Here is a 20684-nt window from a genome sequence, read left to right as displayed (position 1 = left end):
TTGTGCCAATCTTGGTGGTACTTGAACTCAGAGCCTAGGTGCTATCCCTGAACTTTTTTTTTTTTTTTTTTTTTTTTTTTTGCTCAAGGCTAGGGCTCTGTCGCTTGAGCCACAGCTCCACCTTGGGCTTTTAGGTGGTTAACTGGAGATGAAAGTCTCGTGGACTTTCCTGCCTGGCTGATCCTCAGATCTCAGCCCCCTGTGTATCTGACTATAGGCATGGGCCCCTGGCACCTATCTTATTCTTGCTTTTTAATTTCAGAAGGTAAAGAGTATCAAGATCCAAAGATTCTAGAAAGTGCAAAGAAACACTGGCAGTCGATGAAAAAGTCAGAGAACCAGAACCCTGTATTTTCAAATCAGCGGCATATTCCTGAAGTAGCCCCGAAGCTTGATACAGCGGTAACTTGCTTTTCCCTTAATGTACACATTTGCTGTTGTTCATATGCGTGTCTGAATTTTGATGACCTGGTTAAATGCTTGCATTTGTGAATCTTAATGTGCCATATATAGTGGGATACTTTCCTTATATAAGATGCCTTTTAAAAAATCATCTGGAATACAATGATAAGCAACAGCTACAGGGAAAACGTAAGTCAAGCTGGATTTATTTCTGGTAGTGTTTCTAGATTGTTGATGGGTTTGGCTCAGGGGTTGGCAAACTAAAGCCTGTGGCCCAAAACCAGTCACTAGCCCATTTGTATAAATATGGTTCTTTACAGAAAGGATCTCGTGTCCAAAAGAAAACAGTAGGTGATTAGAGGTGTGCAAACTGAAACCACGTTAGATACTACCTCATACCAACGAGGGTGGTGGGAATCAGAGACAAATACGTGTTGGTGTGAATCTGGAGAGTTTAGTTGGAGTGGAAAGTGATACATTCAGTTTGGAAAACAATGTGGAAGTTACTCAGAAGGGCACACATAAAGTTTTCACATGATCTGATTAACTCCACTCCTAGGTTTATAGTCAAGAGAGTTGAAAACTTTTTTTTTTTTTTTTTTTTTTTGGCCAGTTATGGGCCTTGAACTCAGGGCCTGAGCACTGCGCCTGGCTTCTTTTTGCTCAAGGCTAGCACTCTACCACTTATGTGGTGTTGAGGAATGGAACCTAGAGCTTCATGTACACGAGGCGAGCACTCTTACTACTGGGCCCTATTCCCAGCCCCTGAGAGTTGAAAACATTTACCCACACTTTTTGTTCATAAATGCTTATAGAAGTTTCATAATTGCCCGAAAGTAGAAATGACAAAATATCTGCTGATGACTGTATAATACGGTGAGTCCATAGAATAGAACATTATTCACTAATAATGAAGTAACTGGCACAGGCTCCAAAATACCAAGTGAAAGAAGCCTATCACCAAAGGCCATGTATTATATTAAGAACTTATTTGCATAAATATTCAAAATATGCAAATGTATAGCCACAGAAAGTACACAGGTAGTTGCCAGGGAATGGAGACAGGGAGGAATGGGCAAGTGGCTGCTTTTTAGGTAATGAAAGTATTCTCAAGTTAGATGGTGGTGACTAGGAGAACTCTAGTAGAACATATAGAATATAAAAAATAATAACCAGTTTCTTGAATCCATTGCTTGTCCAGTAGTGTTGTCTCAAGGGGAAGTTATTTTTGTCTTGTTCCTCGCTTTCCTTCTAGCTTTGAGTTCCTATATATACTCCACCCTAGTTCATTCTCCCTTTCTTACCAACAGCCCACTCTTGGAGGCTTCTAGCTTCCAGATCACTTCATCCGGTTCCTTACTCAGTGCTGCAGCCTCTGAAAATCCTAGTGACTCCTCATCATTCCTTCAAACTAGGCTGTGGGTCACTCAAAGCCCAATAGCTGCCATGGTTTTGGCCCCTAACTTCTTCCTTCTAACGACCATTCCCTTAATTTCCCATCATCTACCCACTCCTATATTTTCACTTCTGACTGCTAAATACTATCTCATTCTTTTTCTTTTTCTTTATTTTTGGCCAGTCCTGGGGCTTGAACTCAGGGCCTGAGCACTGTCCCTAGCTTCTTTTTGCTCAAGGCTAGCACTCTGCCACTTGAGCCACAGCGCCACTTCTGGTTTTTTCTGTTTAGGTGGTGCTGAGGAATCGAACCCAGAGCTTTGTGCAAGCTAGGCAAGCACGCTACCGCTAAGCCACATTCCCAGCCCTCCCCCCCCAACTATCTTATTCTTGTATTTTCTATTTTCTTTTAACTTTCTAAAGTTTCTTAATCACATACCACAAAATTCTGATGTACGTCTATGTACACACATCTGAAAGGGAAAATTTACCCAAGAAAAGAGGTTTATCAGCTATCTTCAAAACTGAGGGCTTCGTTGTAGAAAGCAGGATAGATTTATCTGTTGTGATCCTTGAGAGCATATCAAAAAAGCAGAAATCAGTGACTTAATTTAGCTGCAATGACTAATAACTAAAATGATTCCCAAATTAAAGTGAACATCTGTAGGCAGTAGGGCGTTTAAATACTCTTTAAGTATTTCAGGTGCTGTAGAGCAGGGATTGGTAAACTGAGGGTTAGTGGGCTTTGCATGTTTCATGTAACTTCTCACCTCTGTTATCAGAGCATGAAGTAGTTACAGACTATGCAACCCAATGGGCAGAGCCCCGTTCCAAACACTGTTTGCAGAATAGGTGGCGGGCCGGGTGCAGCCTGCAGGCTAGACCACGAGCCTCATCATCACGCAGTGTGTACCAAGCTGAAAGATGGAGGACGTGGTGTGTACCAAGCTGAAAGCGGCGGGCTGTGCGTCTCCTACCAGAGGAGCACACAGTGCCATCTACCATTTCTGTCCCTTTTTTTTTGGTTGAATAATTATTATTTGGCCACATTTGAAGTGGAAAGTAGTTTTACTAAGGAGTTTGGGTTTTGCTGGGGATTGAACCCCGGCCGGCCCTCACCAATGCTAATAGACCTTTGTCCCACGGAGTGAAGCCTTTTTGTTTTAGGTGACAGAAGTTTAATACACATTAGAATACCTCTGATTAGGAGATGACCTTAGGTCTTATTTTGTTTTTCTGGGCTTTCCTAATGCTTGTAGTCATTTTGAGCAGTCTGTTAGGTTTAAGAATTTGGAGTGAAAAAAAAATTTAAAAAGCGTTATTGAAAGTCAATAAAGTACGTAGGCCCACCTGTTGTGGTATGCTTCTGTTATTCATATTTTATTATTTTCTTTTAATGGTTATGTGTGCTACTGTGTAGGTGAATAATCTGAAAACTTGGTTATGATTTAAAATTTTTTTTCTTTTAGCAGAAACGTGCCACAATTGAACAACCTGGCCTGCCCATTTCAAAGCAGTCACCATCAATATCTGCCCCTAAATGGATTGATCCAAAGTCTATCTGTAAAACACCAAGTAGAGATAAGTTGGATGACTATATGAGCTGGTAATTACTTTTTGCACCCGTTCGGAGCTCAGAGTGGTAAAACAGGAAAAAGCCAGGCTGTGGAACCAAATAGATGTGTACGTGCTTTAAGCACTTTCCAAGTGGTCACTTTCTCAGCATTTGATTTTGTCATGCGTGACATGTGAAAGTGATTACAGTAATCCATGTTTTTAAAGATTGCAACAGATGTAGTCTTGGTGATGTTTGCAATCCCTATTTACAACGTGTGGAGCAGTGGACGCTATCCCCGCGGTCACGCAGCGCTCTCTGGAGACCTCATCTTGAGAAAGGTCTTAAAGGAGGTTCGCATTCCTAGAGTGAATCCAAAGTGGAAACGTCTTATTAGTATCTTGGCATTGGAAGTGTTCATTGGCAAGTGATGATTTCGGGGAAGACTCGTTGTCTGGTTCACATAGTTCTGAAGGTGTTTGAAGGAGTTAAAGACTCCTTAAGCCATAGGGATAAGGGATAGTGGAGAAATTGAATGGTCAGTCCTGACTAAAAGAAGCTTGTATTTTTTTTTTAAAAAAAATCAAATTATAAATGAAGAAATCATTCTAGTTTTAGAACTCCGGTTGTAAAGAATGACTTGCCACAAGCCTGTCCATCGTCCACCCCTTATGGCCAGCGCACTTGTTTCCAGCAGCAAGTTCCTGCGACTCCTCTGCAACACTTACAGGTTTGATGAGCTTTATTCCTAGTGTTTATAATAAGGTACAGCCAGTTTCATAGGTGTTGTATTTGTAAGATCAAGTTGTCAGTAAGGTCTTGTCCATCCTTCCTAGAAGGCAAAAACCTTTCTGATTTCCCACCCAAGGATGAGTCCTGAATTTTGAGAACTCAGTTCATTATTGAAGACAGGTATTGAGGCTGCTCTCGGTGACCAGGACCAAGTGCTTTATGAGCCTCTGCATCCATTTTCCCTTGTTCTTGAAGTTTCTCTTCTACGTACTCAAGCCAGCCATTCCTCATCGTCTTCATGTCATTTGTTGATTAATGATTCATTTGGGAAAGTAACTCTTTGAGGCTATCGGCAATATAATGTATTGCTAGAGCATAACATTGTAAACTAACAACAAGAAAAAGACAATCTATGAAGATAGCTGGTAGTGGACACTAACGACAACAGTAAGTCCAGTTCACCTGTGGGAGGCAGCCTGGTCGTGGTGGAAACGTGGCCTTGTAGACAGAGCCCCTGGGCTTGAATCCTGGCCTCACCACCGGGAGACATGCTATGTCCCAACTTCTATAAGATGCCCAAACTCTTTGCACCCATTTCATCACCCTAATGAAATGGCGCAACGAAGCTGCTTGCCTGTAGAGCATCTGTAAAGTGACATTAGTGAGTGGCTCATCAAGCAGGACGCGGCACTCAGGAGATAATAACAGGAGAAAAAGAACAAGTACCTATAAAAAACCAATTGAGAAAATGGACTGAAAGTAGGAGAGCGGTTCCCGAGCCGAAGGGAAGACGGGGAGTTGTTGCTTCGTGTGGACGAGGAAGCGTTCTGAAGCTGGGTGGTGGTGGCGGTGGTGGTTGTGCTTAATGGCACTGCCTAGTACTGAAGACGGTTATATATTAACTATGAAAAGAAGTGATGGTGTTTTGAGGATTGAAACAGTGGGGTGTAACAGAAAAGGAGAAAGATGATCAGATTTGCCTATACATTAGGACTAGCTGGAGAAGCATACTTAGAAGAAGCCTATGTCAGGAGGGAACTGAAAAGAGGCCTGCTTACAGCTGGAGCTCGCGGAAGGGAAGGTCAGAGCACTGAGGTTCTGCGGGGTCTCTCCGGTCCTATCTATCGTACTAGGGATAGGAAGCTAGCTGTAAGAGAGGCTGAAGCAGAGGAGGGAGAGGGTGTGATGAGCAGTTTGGAACTGGTCGTAATGAGGAGGTAGACTGAGGAGGCAGGGATGTTCCTGGCTGAAGGCTTACCCTGGTGTGGAATTAGAATAAACTGTAATTATTTAGAACGCTGCCCTGCGCCAGTGGCTCACACCTGTAGGGCTGAGGAGGCTGAGATCTGAGGATCGCAATTGGAAGCCGGCCCGGACAGGAACGTCTGTGAGACGCTTACCCCTAATTAATCACCAAGAAGCCAGAAGTGGAGCTTTGGTTCAAGTGGTAGAGCACCAGCCTTGAGCCAAAATAGCTCAGGGACCAAGCTCAGGCCCTGACCTGAAGTCAAGCCCCAGGAGTGGCACTATAAATACCTAAAATAAAATAAAAACACTGCCAGCAGTCAGCCCATGAGCAAAGACACCAAGCTGCTCTCTGAAGGGGGAATAGCGAGAAGACCCAGGAAATGGATCTCATGACCCATCAGGGATTGTCGGAGAGAAATTCTACCGTTTGGGACCTACACTAAGACACTGAAGTTGAAACTTTTAAAGGATTTGATCCAGTCTAACTGGCTGTTTCAAAACTCTCTTCCTTTTTTTGTTTCTTCTTCTTTTTTTTTTTTTTTTTTTTTTTTTTTGGCCAGTCCTGGGCCTTGGACTCAGGGCCTGAGCACTGTCCCTGGCTTCTTCCCGCTCAAGGCTAGCACTCTGCCACTTGAGCCACAGCGCCGCTTCTGGCCATTTTCTGTATATGTGGTGCTGGGGAATCGAACCTAGGGCCTCGTGTATCCGAGGCAGGCACTCTTGCCACTAGGCTATATCCCCAGCCCTGTTTCTTCTTTTGGTAGTGGGGATTGAGCGTGGGCCTCGGACATGCTAGGCGAGCTCTCTACTGCTTGCTCGATGCCCTTCCTCTTAGCTTCAGCTGTCAGCATTAGTCTTCTCAGCACTCAGTCTGCTCCCAGCACCTGTGCGCGTAGACATGTGCAGAACGAGGAAGGGATAAAGGGCACTGATGATAGTAGATCAATTGAAAGTTTACTGGGGGTGATGTTAGAGTTCAGAGAAGTTGCAACACTAGAAGGCAAACATCACTCGGCACAAAGGAAGAGGTGTGCAATGCTGAAATTTGCCTTTATCTGATAACTCTTGAGCTCTTGATACCATTGCGTATTGATTGCTTCCTTTGTGGTATAGTGCCAAGTGAGAAAAAGAAAACACACAAAAGTGAAATTGTGTTTCTGTTGATGTATGTAAAGAGATACAAGGAGAAAGGATAGAAAGGGGAAAAATGAGAGCTTAGGAGTTGTGTGTTTCATAGTCAAGTGCTGTTTTCTTTATTTTGTACAGTAAGAAGTAAAAACCATTTAAAGGAGAAGATCGTAGAAGCTTGTGCATTAATCTCTAACACTATTTTTATATTCTTGGTTGTTTATGGAGAACAGTCTCATGATGGCTGCGTAGCCCAGACTGGCCTCGAACTCCCAGTCCTTCTGCCTCAGCCTCCTTAGTGTCAGGATTATAGACAGATGCCCGGTTGTTTTTTCAAAGCACAAGTTTCCTTTTGAAAATAGAAGGTGTCTCATGACTTAAGATTCAGGATAACTTGAGGGATTCATCTAGCAAGACAGGATAAACTGTAGGGGAGAAATAGAGAAGGGAAGGAGGCTCACCGTGTGCCAGTGCCTGGGAGCTGGAAGTAAGGAGTTAAGAAGATGGAGTCTTTTTCAAAGCGCGCCCATGTCATTCTACCCAGTGCAGGCTAGTTCCTTACGCGTGTTCTCTGCATCTTTATTCACGTGTTTTAACTATTTAGTTTTCAGGATCCTCAACGAATGAATGCATTTCGGTTAAAGGAAAAATGTATTCCATTTTAAAGCAGATAGGCAGTGGAGGTTCTAGTAAGGTAAGTATTTTTAAATACTTAAGAAATTAATGAAACGGTTACGAACTTGGTCTTTTTGAGCTGTGATGGGTCCTCTGGCAGGCCTTCGTGCCGCCCTTGAGCCGCCAGAGCCGCTTCATCTCCTGCTGCTCTCCCCTCTGTGTGACAAAATCCTCTTTGCACCTTCATGCCTTTCCCTTCAACATCTGTGTGTGTGTCCGTCCGTCTGTCCGTGTGTCTGTCCGTGTGTCTGTCTGTGTGTCCATCTCTTCTCTGGAACATTAACTTGGGCTTGTGGCAGGTGACTCCTGGGTGTTGTCATCACAAAAGAATCTTTGTACAAGTGAGCCAGAACCTGGTGTGAATTCTTTATGACTCATAGTGCTTATTCAGCAAACATTTTCACTACTGGATTTTGAGTTTGTTTTATTTTGAAAGTGTTTTAGTAATGAATGAGTTTCTAGTACTAGATTTAGATTGTATTCCTAAATTCACCTGAGGTTTTTGTTTTCTGGGCTCGAGATCAAACCCAGGGCCTGAGTATAACAAGTACTCTACCGCTGAAGCTACCTTCCCAGGCCCTGAGTTCTAAATTGAGATGATTCTTTATAAAGAAAATGGACCTTAAGACCTATTCACATATATCGTACTTAGCTATTGTATTAAATCTAGGCAGTCAACCTTTTGCTTTTATTAATTCATCAAGACATCTGTAATCAAGATCACCAACTTCAATAGTTTTTTTTCTAAATCTAGTTCTTAGTCTTGAATTTTGGGTTAATTAGTATTCGGTACAGGTAATTATGCGTGTGTGTGTGTGTGTGTGTGTGTGTGTGTGTGCGCGCGCGTGTGTGCGCTGGTCCTGGGGCTTGAACAGGTCCAGGGCTTGGGTGCTGTCCCTGAGCTTTTCTGCACAACAGTGGCACTCTGTCACTTGCCACAGCTCTGCTTCTGGAATTTTAGTGGTTAACTGGAGATGAGTCCCATGGACTTTTCTACCTGGGCTGACTTCAAACTGAGGTCCTCTGATCTCAGCCTCCTGAGTAGCTAGGATTACAGGTGTGAGCCACCAGCCCCTGGCTTAATTATGGCTTTTATTAGTTTTTGTTTTTTTTTTAATCTTTGTTGAAACATGTTTTCTTTCCTACTGTTTCTGTTTTGATTCTCCCAGGCTGACAGTTTGTTTTCAGTCTTCCCTTTCTGATTCTAGTTGTGTAATATCCTAGCACTCAATTTTTGCAGCCTTTCATTCTCTGTCCAGACTTACTATTGTCTTCTGGTTTTAAATGTTGTGTATATACATTCTGTGTATATACATTTTGGTTCAGAGTTCTCCTTTGGAATTTGAACTTACAGGTGTAGGTTGGTTGTTTATCATTTCATCTTTGTTGCCAGGCATTTGAAACACTGTACATAAACACAGGTCTTCCTCCATAATTTTTCCCACTTCAGGAAATGACAACTCCAGTTTTCTAATTGTGGGGCCCAAAACCCAGCGACTACTCTTATTCTCATGCATGCAACCAACCAGTCAGCAAAGTCTTATTGTCCTACATCAGTATCCCCCAAATTTGCTTTTCACTAGTATTCCAGCTTTGATTCAAGCTCTTCTCGTCTGTTCACTTGATGTGCTACAGGGGTTTCTTCTAACAAGTCTGATTGACACGATCCTTGGCCCCTCGTCTGTTTTAAGCCCCGTTGTCCTTCAGCATGCTCCTGTCATTGCTCCAGTGTATTAGTCAGGACTTTGCTTGAGCACGCTTTGAAACTGTAACTCCCAACCTTCCAGTTGTAATGTTCTCATTTCCCTTCTGCTTTTTTCTGTATCCTGTTGTTTAATGTGCTCTGTAATGTGTTTGTTATGTATGTCCCTTTGCACTTGAATGTGAACTCCATGAGGATACTGGTGCTTGATTTTTCTCGTTGGTGTTAGCCCTAGTATGTACTGTAGTTACTTGAACAAAATAATCCCAGGTTCTTGGTAGCCTGAGTTGCAGGACTACTTGAGCCTTAGGGGTTCAAGGCTAGGCTGACAGCTTGGGGAGAGCCACCTTAAAAACAAGGCAAGAGAAAGCACTGAAACCCAAATCACTGACACTGGGCCTCTGTGAAATGGAAGAAAGGCTCATGCAATTTCTTCTCTGACATACTTGACAACTTCAACATTTAAAATTTTCTATTCAGATTGTGTTTTTAATAAGATAGCTGATGCTACACTCTGGACATGCTACAGAATACAGTGCACACCCCAGCCCTCATTCAGCCTTCCTGCTCTGAGCAGTAGGTACTAAGAGTATTTTTTTGGTCAGTTGGTTGGTCATGGGGCTTGAACTCAGGGCCTGGGCACTGTCCCTGAGCTCTTGCTCAAGGCTAGTGCTCTACCACTTTGAGCCACAGTGCCACTGCTGGTTTTCTGGTGGTTAACTGGAGATTAGATTCTCACAGACTTTCTTGCCCTGTTGACTTTGAACTGTGATCCTCAGATCTCAGCCTCATGAGTAGCTGGAATGATGGATGTGAGCCACCAGTGCTTAGCAAGAATTTTACTTTTGAGGGATTGGGGAACTGGCTCAAGTTAGATCACTGATGGGGCAGATCTGGAATTCAAATGCAAACATTTCGCTTTCCTCTTTTATAAGTGTGTGTGTGTGAGAGAGAACGTGCAGTCTTCTCTGTAAGCTTTAAGTCCTGTCGTTATGGTACAGGTATGTCATAGTCCCTCATACTTAAACGAGCAGAGAATACACATTGGGTAGATGACTGGTTTCAGGACCCTGGCCGTAGTGTCATACCCATAGCCAGGGTGCTCTGTGTTCATTCAGATTCGTGAGACTGTACACTCTCTGGCTTTATGCTGCTGCTTTAGCATTATCTCCTTTGTTGTTATTTTCTGCTGCCTCTTGCACTTTCATATTTCATGTCTTGTCTCCTAACTTGCTGTGTGTCTAAGTAAAACCAGTGCACCAAGGAAGGATGACAAGTTAGAGGCAGATCTTACGGGTTTGTGTGGCTTGAGCCCACGGGCCTCATGTCTACTTGTTACACCTAGACTCTCTCTTCCTGCTGAGTATCTGCTGTGGAGCTAGACAAGGCCAAATGGCTTTATAGACTTTAACACACAAAGGGGCTAAGTGAATATAATTTTTCCTATCTACATTGGCATTTTGCATTTGAATTATTGAAGTCTTGAAGCAACATCCCTCTTTCATAGTTGCTAAAAGCAAAGGCACTTTACCATGTTTTCTTCTTTATAGAATGTTGTCCATTGTGTCACTATTACTTAGAATCTGAGAGCCTGTATTAGAGAGCCAAACAATATGCTTGGGATCTTTATTTCTGCCCACTTTGAAAATGAGACCTACTCTCCTTTGCACAACTGAACATAACGATGGCTTACATCTCATGAATGTGTTTCCTTTCTTGGCACCTCTAGACACAGTGGAACAACACCATATACAAAGTGAATTACCTATCACAGCCTTCGTCGTCCTTGACATTTTCCTCTGTATTAATTTACCTGGTTAGCCAACACTGTATGGACATGTCAAATTTAAATTGCTTTGCTTCTGTTATGATATCAGAAACTTTTTGAATTATTGAATGTCCATGGTCCTATGTGGTGGGAAATGGGCTATTATTTTCATATCACAATCATTTTTTCTTTCTCCACTCAATGTTGTCTCAGTGTTTCTTAATGCTAGATAATGAAATTAATCTGGAAGCATTGTGATAATATGTAAATGATGTATGCTCAATTTTTTTCTTGGTTTTTCCTGTATAGGTATTTCAGGTATTGAATGAGAAGAAACAGATATATGCTATAAAATATGTGAGCCTAGAAGAAGCAGAAAACCAAACTATTCATAGTTACCGGAATGAAATAGCTTATTTGAATAAACTGCAACAGCATAGTGATAAGATCATCCGACTTTTTGATTAGTAAGCATTTTTTTAAAATTTTTTTTTTAAGGAAGCTTTTTTTTCTATACTTTTTCAGATATGTATTCAGTAAGCCTTGACAGTTATTGTTTTCTTGCTTTTGTTTGGTTTTCATTACAGTGAAATTACTGACCAGTACATTTACATGGTAATGGAATGTGGAAATATTGACCTGAACAGTTGGCTGAAAAAGAAAAAATCCATTAATCCGTGGGAACGCAAGAGTTACTGGAAAAATATGTTGGAAGCAGTGCACACAATCCATGAGCATGGTATTTTAACATCTGTTCCTATATGTGAAGTTACATACGTCTTAATGTCATCTCAGTGAAAGAGTACCTATAATGTTACTGGTACCGTTAACTACATGAAATACGTTCTTGGAAGTTTTGTTTTAAGAAAACATAAGGAACAAAGCCATCTCTTAACCCAAAGAATGTAATATGGGAACTCAAATTCCTATATAATGCAAATTGTGTCTTTCTGTATCAGTGTAATCTGTGATCTTTATCTTCAAAATATTTGGAGTAGACCTGAGACTCTAGGGTTTAGGACTTGTAAAAAATATGAGATATTTATTTCCCTCATTCTCTCAATAATTTTGTGTTGTGTGCTCTGTGTGAGGACAGGTTTTATTTTTTTTACTGTTAGCCTCTGTTTCTTACTTTTGTTGTTGTTGTTGGTCATGGGGCTTGAACTCTGGGCCTGGGAGCTGTCCCTGAGCTCTTCAGCTCAAGGCTAGCACTCTATCACTTGAGCCACAGCACCACTTCCTGTTTTCTGGTAGTTACTTGGAGATAAGAGTCTCATGGGCTTTCCTGCCTGTGCTGGCTTTGAACTGCTATCCTCATATCTCAGCCTCCTGAGTAGATAGGATTACAGGTGTACTGGCATCCGGCTTATATTTTTTTCCTTATTTTTTTAAAGAACTTTTCTATGCCTTTAGCCTATCTATAATACCAAAAAAAAAACACCAACCCACAAAAAACTTAACCTGGGTATTTACATGTCTCCTGCTCATTCTCTTTTCCTGTAAATTAAAAGTTTATTACCATCTGATAGCAATGTAATTTCCAGTGTTGTCTACTGGGCAGTGAACCATAGTGTGTAATGAGAGATTGAAACCAACCTGCCTGGCTTCAACTTGTGACATTGTCACTTTGGCCTTGTGACCTTGAACATTTATTTCAAACTCTCATTACCTTAAATGGGGATAATAATGGTACTTAGTATTATTTGAGGATGAAATGGTTCATTATTAGCAACAAAGTTAGAGTTGTGTCTGGCAGTCTACAAGGACTAAGAAACAAGAATACATAATAAATGGATATTTAATTGGTTGACTTGCTGAAAGAACCATCGTGAACTTGTGTATTAAATGTTTCACATTATCTAACATAGTGGGTTTTTATTTTAAAGGCATTGTTCATAGTGATCTGAAGCCTGCCAACTTTCTGATCGTTGATGGAATGCTAAAGCTAATAGATTTTGGGATTGCAAACCAAATGCAACCGGACACGACAAGCATTGTTAAGGATTCTCAGGTAGGACATTTGGTGGTTGGTTATTGCGCAGGAGAGTTTGGTTTCCTCTCAACTGTGAAGTATAATTTTGCTAGTCAGTATTATATTCTTACCTGTATTATTCTGCAAAGCACGTGCAATATTTTTACTAAGAATAGATGCTATAACCATGGACAGATTGAACATCATGGCCAGTATGATTTAGAAAAGAATGGCACGATCAGATAGGAATATATGTAGCAATTTTGTATGATTTGCCTATTGCTAAAGTAGAGAAGCAGTCAAGACCTGCCTTGGAAATCTTTTGGGTCATGATCTAAAATTGACCTGAAAATTGGCTGCATTTCCTGGTCACAACAAAAGGGGATTGTAACTTAGGTGTTTTGTCATTGTGCCTGAAGTGAAATTTTCTATTCTTTAAGAGAAGCAAAGCTCTTCCTACCCTTTGCATTGTAAAAGGTATTTAAAAGAGTCTTCATAGCGGAAATGCCATAATAAATATCGTACTCAGCAGCAGTAGCAAACTTAATCACCTTGCCTCATAAGAGCTAAGGAAATGATAACCAGTTTAACTGAAAAAATACTTTTTTTTTTTTTCCAGTCCTGGGCCTTGGACTCAGGGCCTGAGCACTGTCCCTGGCTTCCTTTTGCTCAAGGCTAGCACTCTGCTACTTGAGCCACAGTGCCACTTCTGGCCGTTTTCTGTATATGTGGTGCTGGGGAATCGAACCCAGGGCCTCATGTATACGAGGCAAGCTCTCTTGCCACTAGGCCATATCCCCAGCCCTGAAAAAATACTCTTTCTTGCAGCTAATATACAGTGTCCATTCTGGGAGAAGATACAGACCTTAGTGGGAGGAGTAGGTGGGCAGCCCGTTCTATTGAATGATCATTACGTTTTACATACAGAGTACCATCCAGCTGGGTGCCAGTGGCTCGCACCCATAACCCTAGCTGCTCAGGAGGTTGAGATTTGATAATCTTGGTTGGAAGCAGCCCTGGCAGAAAAGTCTGGGAAGATCTTAGCTTCAGTTGACCACCGAAAGGCCAGAGGTGGAGCTGCGACTCCAGCGGTAGAACCACAGGGGCTCCAGTGGTGGAGCTTTGAGCCAAAAAGCTTAGGCACAGCACCCCAGGGCCTCCCCCCCTACCGAAAAACAACAAAAAAAAGAAAGTATGGCTAAACTTGGAGTTGTACATCAGCAAGACTAAAGCGCAGGTGTTTCTTGTCCGAAGCCGAGCCATTTATTTTAAGAGGGGCACAGTATGGTGTGGGCCTCATTCTGTTGTAAGCTCCCGTGTGCTGTCCACGCCCAACCCATTGCAGTTTACTCAGGACCAGAGATGAGCGGGAGACACACAGGGTCTTTTTCAACGTTTGTTTGTGTGTTTATGTGTTATTGGTTTGTTTATTCATGGGGTCAAACATGTCGAGTCTATTCAGATAATAAAGTCTCTCAGAGTTGCTTGCCACTAATAGAATTTTAGCTGGGTAGATTTGTTTTTGGTGGGTTTTTTTTTTTTTGGCCCGTCCTGGGGCTTGAACTCAGGGCCTGAGCACTGTCCCTGAGCTGCTTTTTGCTCAAGGTTTAGCACTCTACCACTTGAGCCACAACGCCACTTCTGGCTTTTTCTGTGTATGTGGTGCTGAGGGATCGAACCCAGAGCTTTGTGTGTGCTAGGCGAGCACTCTACCACTAAGTCACATTCCCAGCCCCCGCTGGGTAGTTTTTAAGATAGATACTTCTAGTTGTCTAATAAAATTATAGAAAAGGCATAGCATTCTGAAAGGAGTCAGTTTGCCTTCTCATTGCTGGCAATTCCTTGAAGTTTTCAAGTATATCACTGAAATCTGTAATTATCCATGTTTCCAAGGATCTAGCATTCATTTGTGTTTTAATAATCTGAGGCAGATTGAAGTATTTTCATTTCTTTGTGTTTTCCGTGTCTTGGTAAATAGGTTGGCACAATTAACTACATGCCTCCAGAAGCCATCAAGGACATGTCTTCCTCAAGAGAGGGGAAATCCAAGTCAAAGGTATTCTGAATGCTATCTCCAACTTGCCTGGCGTCAGCGCGCTCGCCATCGGCGCTAAGTTCTCATGGGGTTCAGTCTCACGTGTCTTCATCGACTTGAAGGTGTTCTTTAACATTGTTCTTCCGGTACTATGATCCTTCGTGCCCTACCCCCCAAAAAGAAAAAACGAACCACCTATCTCTTTTTTCAATTCTAAAATTAATGGAAATATTAACCAAGTAGCTTTGACCTAGATACATACAAATAATCTTCAAGTATTTTTTTATTTTTTTGTTTTGTCTCTTTGAATTTTGCATTTTACTTTTAGCCACCTGTTCACTGGTGAATTCTACGTTTCCAAATACGGCTGGACATGTCATTTCCCTGGCCTGCCACTGGCTTCTCTCCCACTGGTTTATTTCCGTCTCTGAGTTTGGAGCGAGTTTCCGTGGCAACTCCCCCCCCACCCCCTCATGCCATCCTTCACAATCGGGGGCCCATTTTGTCTGGGAGAGATAACCCCCACTCTCAAGTGCAACGCGGCAGCAGCAGTGTAAGCAAGTGGATGCTACACGGTCTGTTGTTACCCAGGGTCCCCCTTCCACTTGTATTAGGTCCTGCTGGGTCGGGCCTTGCTGAGGTCTACGGGCGGCCATATTGCTTTGCTTATTCCTAATGTGGTTTTACTGCCGTGAGTACTACGTATTGACTGTTACTAGCACAGTGATAGAGTGCTTGCCTAGAGTACTTGGAGCCCAGGGTTTCATCTCAGCACTGACCCCTGAAAAAAACTAGTAATTGTATTTATCTTGTTATTACCAGAAACTATTACCTGGGATTAACTGTATGCATTGTTATTTAGTGCTCATGATAAATGCACTTCATTTATTTTCCTGTGCTGGGGATCGAACTCAGGGACTAAAACAGAGCTAGACTCCCCTGTCCCGCGACAATGTACTTTTTTCCCCGTGCAACCAGGGATTGAACTCCATGCTTTGTGCTTGTTTGCGTGCTCGGCCAGCGCTGTACCACGTGTGCCGTGCCTCCAGCCTGGATTTTTGTCGATTACTTTCGGAGATGCCGTTCTGCAGACGTTTGTGCCTCCGCTGGCATTGACTCTTGGTCCTCTGGAGCCCCGTTGCTCTTCTAGAATATACTCTTGTGTTTTAGAAAGGAATAAACAGCCTCGTGTGGTTCTCAGCTAGCGATAGGAGGGCACAGAGCTGTGCTAGCTAGTTCTGCAGTTCATGTTCTTATGTCCAATTTGAGAAGTATAAAAAGATCTGTGCATACTGTGCATTTGTGTACAAATGTGTATAGTCTAATAATTTAGGAGAAGTAGAACTTACAGAGGCGAGCGGGGGTCTTGGCTTGTACTCCTAGCATCCGGCGGCTGACGCTGGCCTTCGTAGCAAGTAGACTGTCAAAAATATAATAGAGGGGCTGGGGATATGGCCTAGTGGCAAGAGTGCTCGCCTCCTATACATGAAGCCCTAGGTTCGATTCCCCGGCACCACATATGTCGAAAATGGCCAGAAGTGGCACTGTGGCTCAAGTGGCAGAGTGCTAGCCTTGAGTGAAAAGAAGCCAGGCTCTGAGTCCAAGGCCCAGGACTGGGGGAAGGGAAAAAAAAAAAAAAAATATATATATATATATATATATATATATATAATAGAAAACGATTGTGCTTATGCTTTTCAGTCTTGAATTATCACAAACGAACAAAGTTTAGCATTTTATTTCATTTGAAATAATAAGTTTGTTCAAAGGTTTAAAGTATAACACATCCGTAATGAGATAAGAAAAAGATGTTTTATCTCATGCATCATCTAGTACTTTCTTTCACATCCATTGAGATTTAACTATGTCTGTGTGGGAATTGTGCTTTTATATTTTATATTAAAGCAACTTTCTTATTTTCTCCCTGTTCAGATAAGCCCAAAAAGTGATGTTTGGTCTTTGGGATGCATTTTGTATTATATGACTTATGGGAAAACTCCATTTCAGCATATAATTAATCAGATTTCAAAATTACAAGCCATAATCGACCCTAATCATGAAATCGAATTTCCTGATATTCCAGAGAAAGACCTTCAGGATGTATTAAAGGTAACAACCGTACATGGAGATGGTAGAGACAAAAGATAGCAGTTCACATTTCATAGTTGTTGTTTTTTTTTTTTAAAGAATTAGTGGAAATGATTGGAATGAGATAACTGGATTAAATACAGCTGGTCCACTGAAAAGAATTGCTGACTGGAATGGGTTTTAAAGTATAATTAGTTTCGAGTTGCTTTTTCAAATGTAATGAATACTTGGCAGTTTTGCACAAGTGACTTGAAATTTTAAAAAGCCCTTATTACTGTTTGAGTGGGATACCTATCGTGCAATTTCTGTAATACGTTATAGTCTAGAATAATTCCAGTACCACATGAGAAAACCTTTTTACAAATAATCTTAATTTTACAGTGTTGCTTGGTAAGAGACCCTAAGCAGAGGATATCGATTCCGGAGCTCCTGGCGCATCCCTACGTCCAGATCCAAGCCCACGCAGGTACTGCTGCCTGCCCGGGGCTCTCCCTGTCCCAGAGACGAGCAGCCTGCTAGCTAGAACCAACACCAGAAGCCAAGGCGGCTACTCTTTCACAGCCTCCCCCCCTCCCTCCCTTCCTCCCTGTCTTCCTCCCTCCTTTCCATGGCTATTGTCCAAGTGGTAAACAAAATGGTCTTTCTTCATTGCCTGTCACTCCATTGTACTTACCTGAGGTAAGGGCCGTGCATGTCATTGTGCTGTTCCACAGAATGTGTATTTTGTTAGTGGGTTTTTTTGTTGTTGTTTGTTTGTTTTAATCAAGAGCTTGCAGAGAAAAACTTGTGATCCTCCGTCTGCCTCCAGAATGTGTTATTTTTGAGTGCGTTTTTATTTTTCTTGTGCCCGTGTGTTGATTACATACCTTACATACCTTAAAATTTATCTCCAGGTAAGCAAGTAATGAAGGGGAGCACTGATGAGATGAAACAGGTTCTGGGTCAGCTTGTTGGCCTCAATTCTCCAAACTCCATTCTGAAAGCTGCTAAAGTAAGTGTGTGTGTTCTCACAACCACTTTTAACTCCTGATCAATTTTAAGGAACTAAGCATTGGAAGAAACAGGTAACCCAAAGGAAAATTGGTCCAGCAATCACAGCAGTTGTAAAATGCATTTCCATATTGAGACATTTAACACATGCCTTTTTGACAACTGTAGATCTTTTTAATTTGTATTCTCATTGTGCAGATAGGACAGTTCAGAGGATGCTGTCAGCATCGAGCTCACAAACTGGCATGTTGAATTGAAACCCCTTTGTACAGCTAGTTCACGGTAATAGAAATAAAGGAGGAAAAGGTTGCTATCAAATGTCTTTTGATCTTTTAAAGCATTCTGTCTCAGCACCATTCTTCATACCAATATGCAGTAAACTTTAGGGATATGACAGGATTTGTCAGATGTAATGGCGGCTTCTACATAGCAATGGGTACTTTTTCCAGATCACAAGTCTCAACCTTTTTATGGTTAAAATACCTGTTGATAATGGTTCACACCTCTAGTCCTGGCTACTCAGGAGGCTGAGGTCTGAGGGACTGTGGTTGGAAGCCAGCCTGGGCAGAAAAGTCCATGAGACACTGATTCCCAATTATCCAGCAAAAATCCAAAAGTGGTAGAGCGCTAGGCTTGAGCGTTTTTAAAGAGCTCAGGGACAGTTCCCAGGCCCTGAGTTCAAATTCCACCACTAATAAAAAAAAAGACACCCAAAACTCCCACCTTAAAACTTGTTATACCATTAATTTTGTATTTTACTTTCCACATCCCCCCCAGTCATTTGTATAAATAACATTGTGAGAGTTTATTAGTCAGCTGATTAACTGGTATGTTTAATTTGTAACATTCTGAAGCTATGGAGGCTTGAGCTAACATTCTTAATGCTAAGAGTAGTCACCCTAAGGTGCTATAAGAGCTTGAGTACATTTCTAAATCAGTTCATTACACATTCATTAATAGGTTTGCATTTTATATAATATGAGGTAAAGTTTCTCAAGTGCTAATGGCTAAATCATTTGTTTTAGAAGTTGACACTGGACAAAGTGTGTTTTGTAAATTGCTCTGTGTTTTGTATCTTCATGTTGTAAATTCATACCAGCCTATTCAAAATACTTTTATAAATATAAATAAGGTATATTAAAGTGATTACACTTTAATCACTGAAGTTACATATTTCTAGATGGTAAGATAAGTCATCTTTGTAAATGAGATGTTGGCTAAATCCATCATTCAGTGTTTCTAGAAATTACATAGATTTTAATGTGGGTTCGTAGCCGTGGATTCAGCCAGCCACAGTTCACAAATAGCTGTGTGCCGCACATGGAGAGGTTTTCTTGCTGTTTTCCTTAAAAATGATTTGTGTCGTGTTCACATTGTATGAATTACTGTACGTAATCTAGTAATGTGGAGTTGACGTAAGTGTGTAAGAGGATGTGTGTGTATGTGCACGTGTGCACATAACTTAGCACCCTACTTCAATTTAAGTATACGAAATTTCCTAATGAATATGTTTTCCACATAGGAATTAGAAAGCTTAAACTTTAAGAAAAAGTAAGGGGACTTTAGAAGGCCTTGACAATTTACATGTGTGTTCATTAGTAGCTATATTCTCTTTTGGAAATACTGAGCACCATTTATGATAGCTAGCTCTTAAGACCAAGTTAAGTTGAGAATCCCTAGCTCCATTAGTTTTAGATTTAAAATATGTTAGTTTACCTTAGGATATGAGGGTAACGTTGAAAAAAAGGTTATAAAACTGATTTGTGTTTTTCATTTCAGACTTTATATGAGCGCTATAATAGCGATGAAAGTCACGATTCTTCCTCATCCAAAACTTTTGAAAACCGGTGGGAAAAATAATGATAAGCAGCTACTCATAAACTGTCAAATAACACTATAACATATGTGGGGCAGTCCCACTGCGCTCTGGAAATCTCTGGAAAATGTTAACTGTACAAAGTACTCTGTAGATGATCCTCAAGAGAAAACTGTAAAATAGCAACTACCGATGGCATTGTATATATTAAATTAAAGACTTGTTTATTTCTCTCTTTTTTGCTGTCCTGTAAATCTAATCTATTTGCCAGCATTTCACACTTACGTGTGGACAACTGCAATACATTCTGAAGGACTGTGTAAATAAAGCTTTGTGGCCTACAGTGACACTACAATTTCAAAGCGGTAAAATTATTTTCTTGTGGCAGATCTATTGTTGACAGGATAACCCGGTTCTTAATAAAAATTACCCAAAGGGAAAACTTGACTAGACCTTAATAAGTAAACTTCTTTTTAATCAGTTTATTGTTATTGTAGTGGTAATGTACAGCAGGGTTGCAGCGTGAGTCGGTCATGGAGTACATTTCCTTTCATACAGTGTCTTCTGTTCCCTGCTCTCTCCCAGTCCCTCCCTCCCTCCCTCTCCATTCACAAGTTTCATCCGTGTCCAGTGAGAGACACTGATAAACTTCTTCACCTTTTTCCTCCAGTTCTGTACCTTCCCCCTTCCCCCCAAGATATATGTGGGAATGCACCATACATAAAGAAGATAGAATCATCAAAAAAATAATTTTTTAAATAAAGATCTCTTGCTTCTATATCTTGGAGTTTGTTTTGATCTCTATTGATTGCTCGATCAATTGATAGGTAGATCCTATTTTATATTAAGTATGAAGAACATTTTAAAAGAAATTCCCAGTGTCTGAATTTCTAAATAGGTTTTCTAATGATGGTACTGAGGAAGTCCTTAATCTTAGGACTTCACATGGTTCCTTCAGTTCTGCCTGTGATTCTTTGTAGTGCTTATTGGTTTCATGTATGTGTCGCTTTTTGGAATCATGCTGGGTTCTGTGGTGGGTGATATGTAGGGCACAGTTTGAATGCCTAGTTTGGTATTGTGAGCCCATTTTGTCTGTCTGTCTATCTCCCTACATACAGTCACACCCACACACACAATTTAAAACTGCCCAGGTGATAGATTGCAGTCAAAACACAGAC

The 20684-nt window shown here is 41.3% G+C and overlaps 1 protein-coding gene across 2 annotated transcripts in view; it reads left to right on the top strand.

Annotated features, from left to right (window-relative positions):
• Positions 1-19744, top strand: part of Ttk (TTK protein kinase) — a 33866-nt gene extending 14122 nt beyond the window's left edge. Inside the window, exons 11-22 of one of the 2 annotated variants that reach the window (XM_048353647.1) lie at positions 263-402; positions 3270-3403; positions 3965-4082; positions 7065-7154; positions 10915-11072; positions 11193-11344; positions 12492-12616; positions 14556-14633; positions 16545-16721; positions 17082-17166; positions 17594-17691; positions 19470-19744. In XM_048353647.1, coding sequence (XP_048209604.1) covers positions 263-402; positions 3270-3403; positions 3965-4082; positions 7065-7154; positions 10915-11072; positions 11193-11344; positions 12492-12616; positions 14556-14633; positions 16545-16721; positions 17082-17166; positions 17594-17691; positions 19470-19550 — 1436 coding nt within the window. In that variant the 3' untranslated portion in view covers positions 19551-19744. Of the gene's footprint in view, positions 1-262; positions 403-3266; positions 3404-3964; positions 4083-7064; positions 7155-10914; positions 11073-11192; positions 11345-12491; positions 12617-14555; positions 14634-16544; positions 16722-17081; positions 17167-17593; positions 17692-19469 lie in introns of both variants that reach the window. The other variant, XM_048353646.1, reaches the window with a different exon arrangement.
• The last annotated feature ends 940 nt before the right edge of the window (positions 19745-20684 follow it).

The sequence above is a fragment of the Perognathus longimembris genome, chromosome 9, assembly GCF_023159225.1.
Source record: "Perognathus longimembris pacificus isolate PPM17 chromosome 9, ASM2315922v1, whole genome shotgun sequence".
NCBI lineage: Eukaryota > Metazoa > Chordata > Mammalia > Rodentia > Heteromyidae > Perognathus > Perognathus longimembris.
Note: the sequence above shows the minus strand (reverse complement) of the source record. Positions and strands in the feature narration are given on the sequence as shown.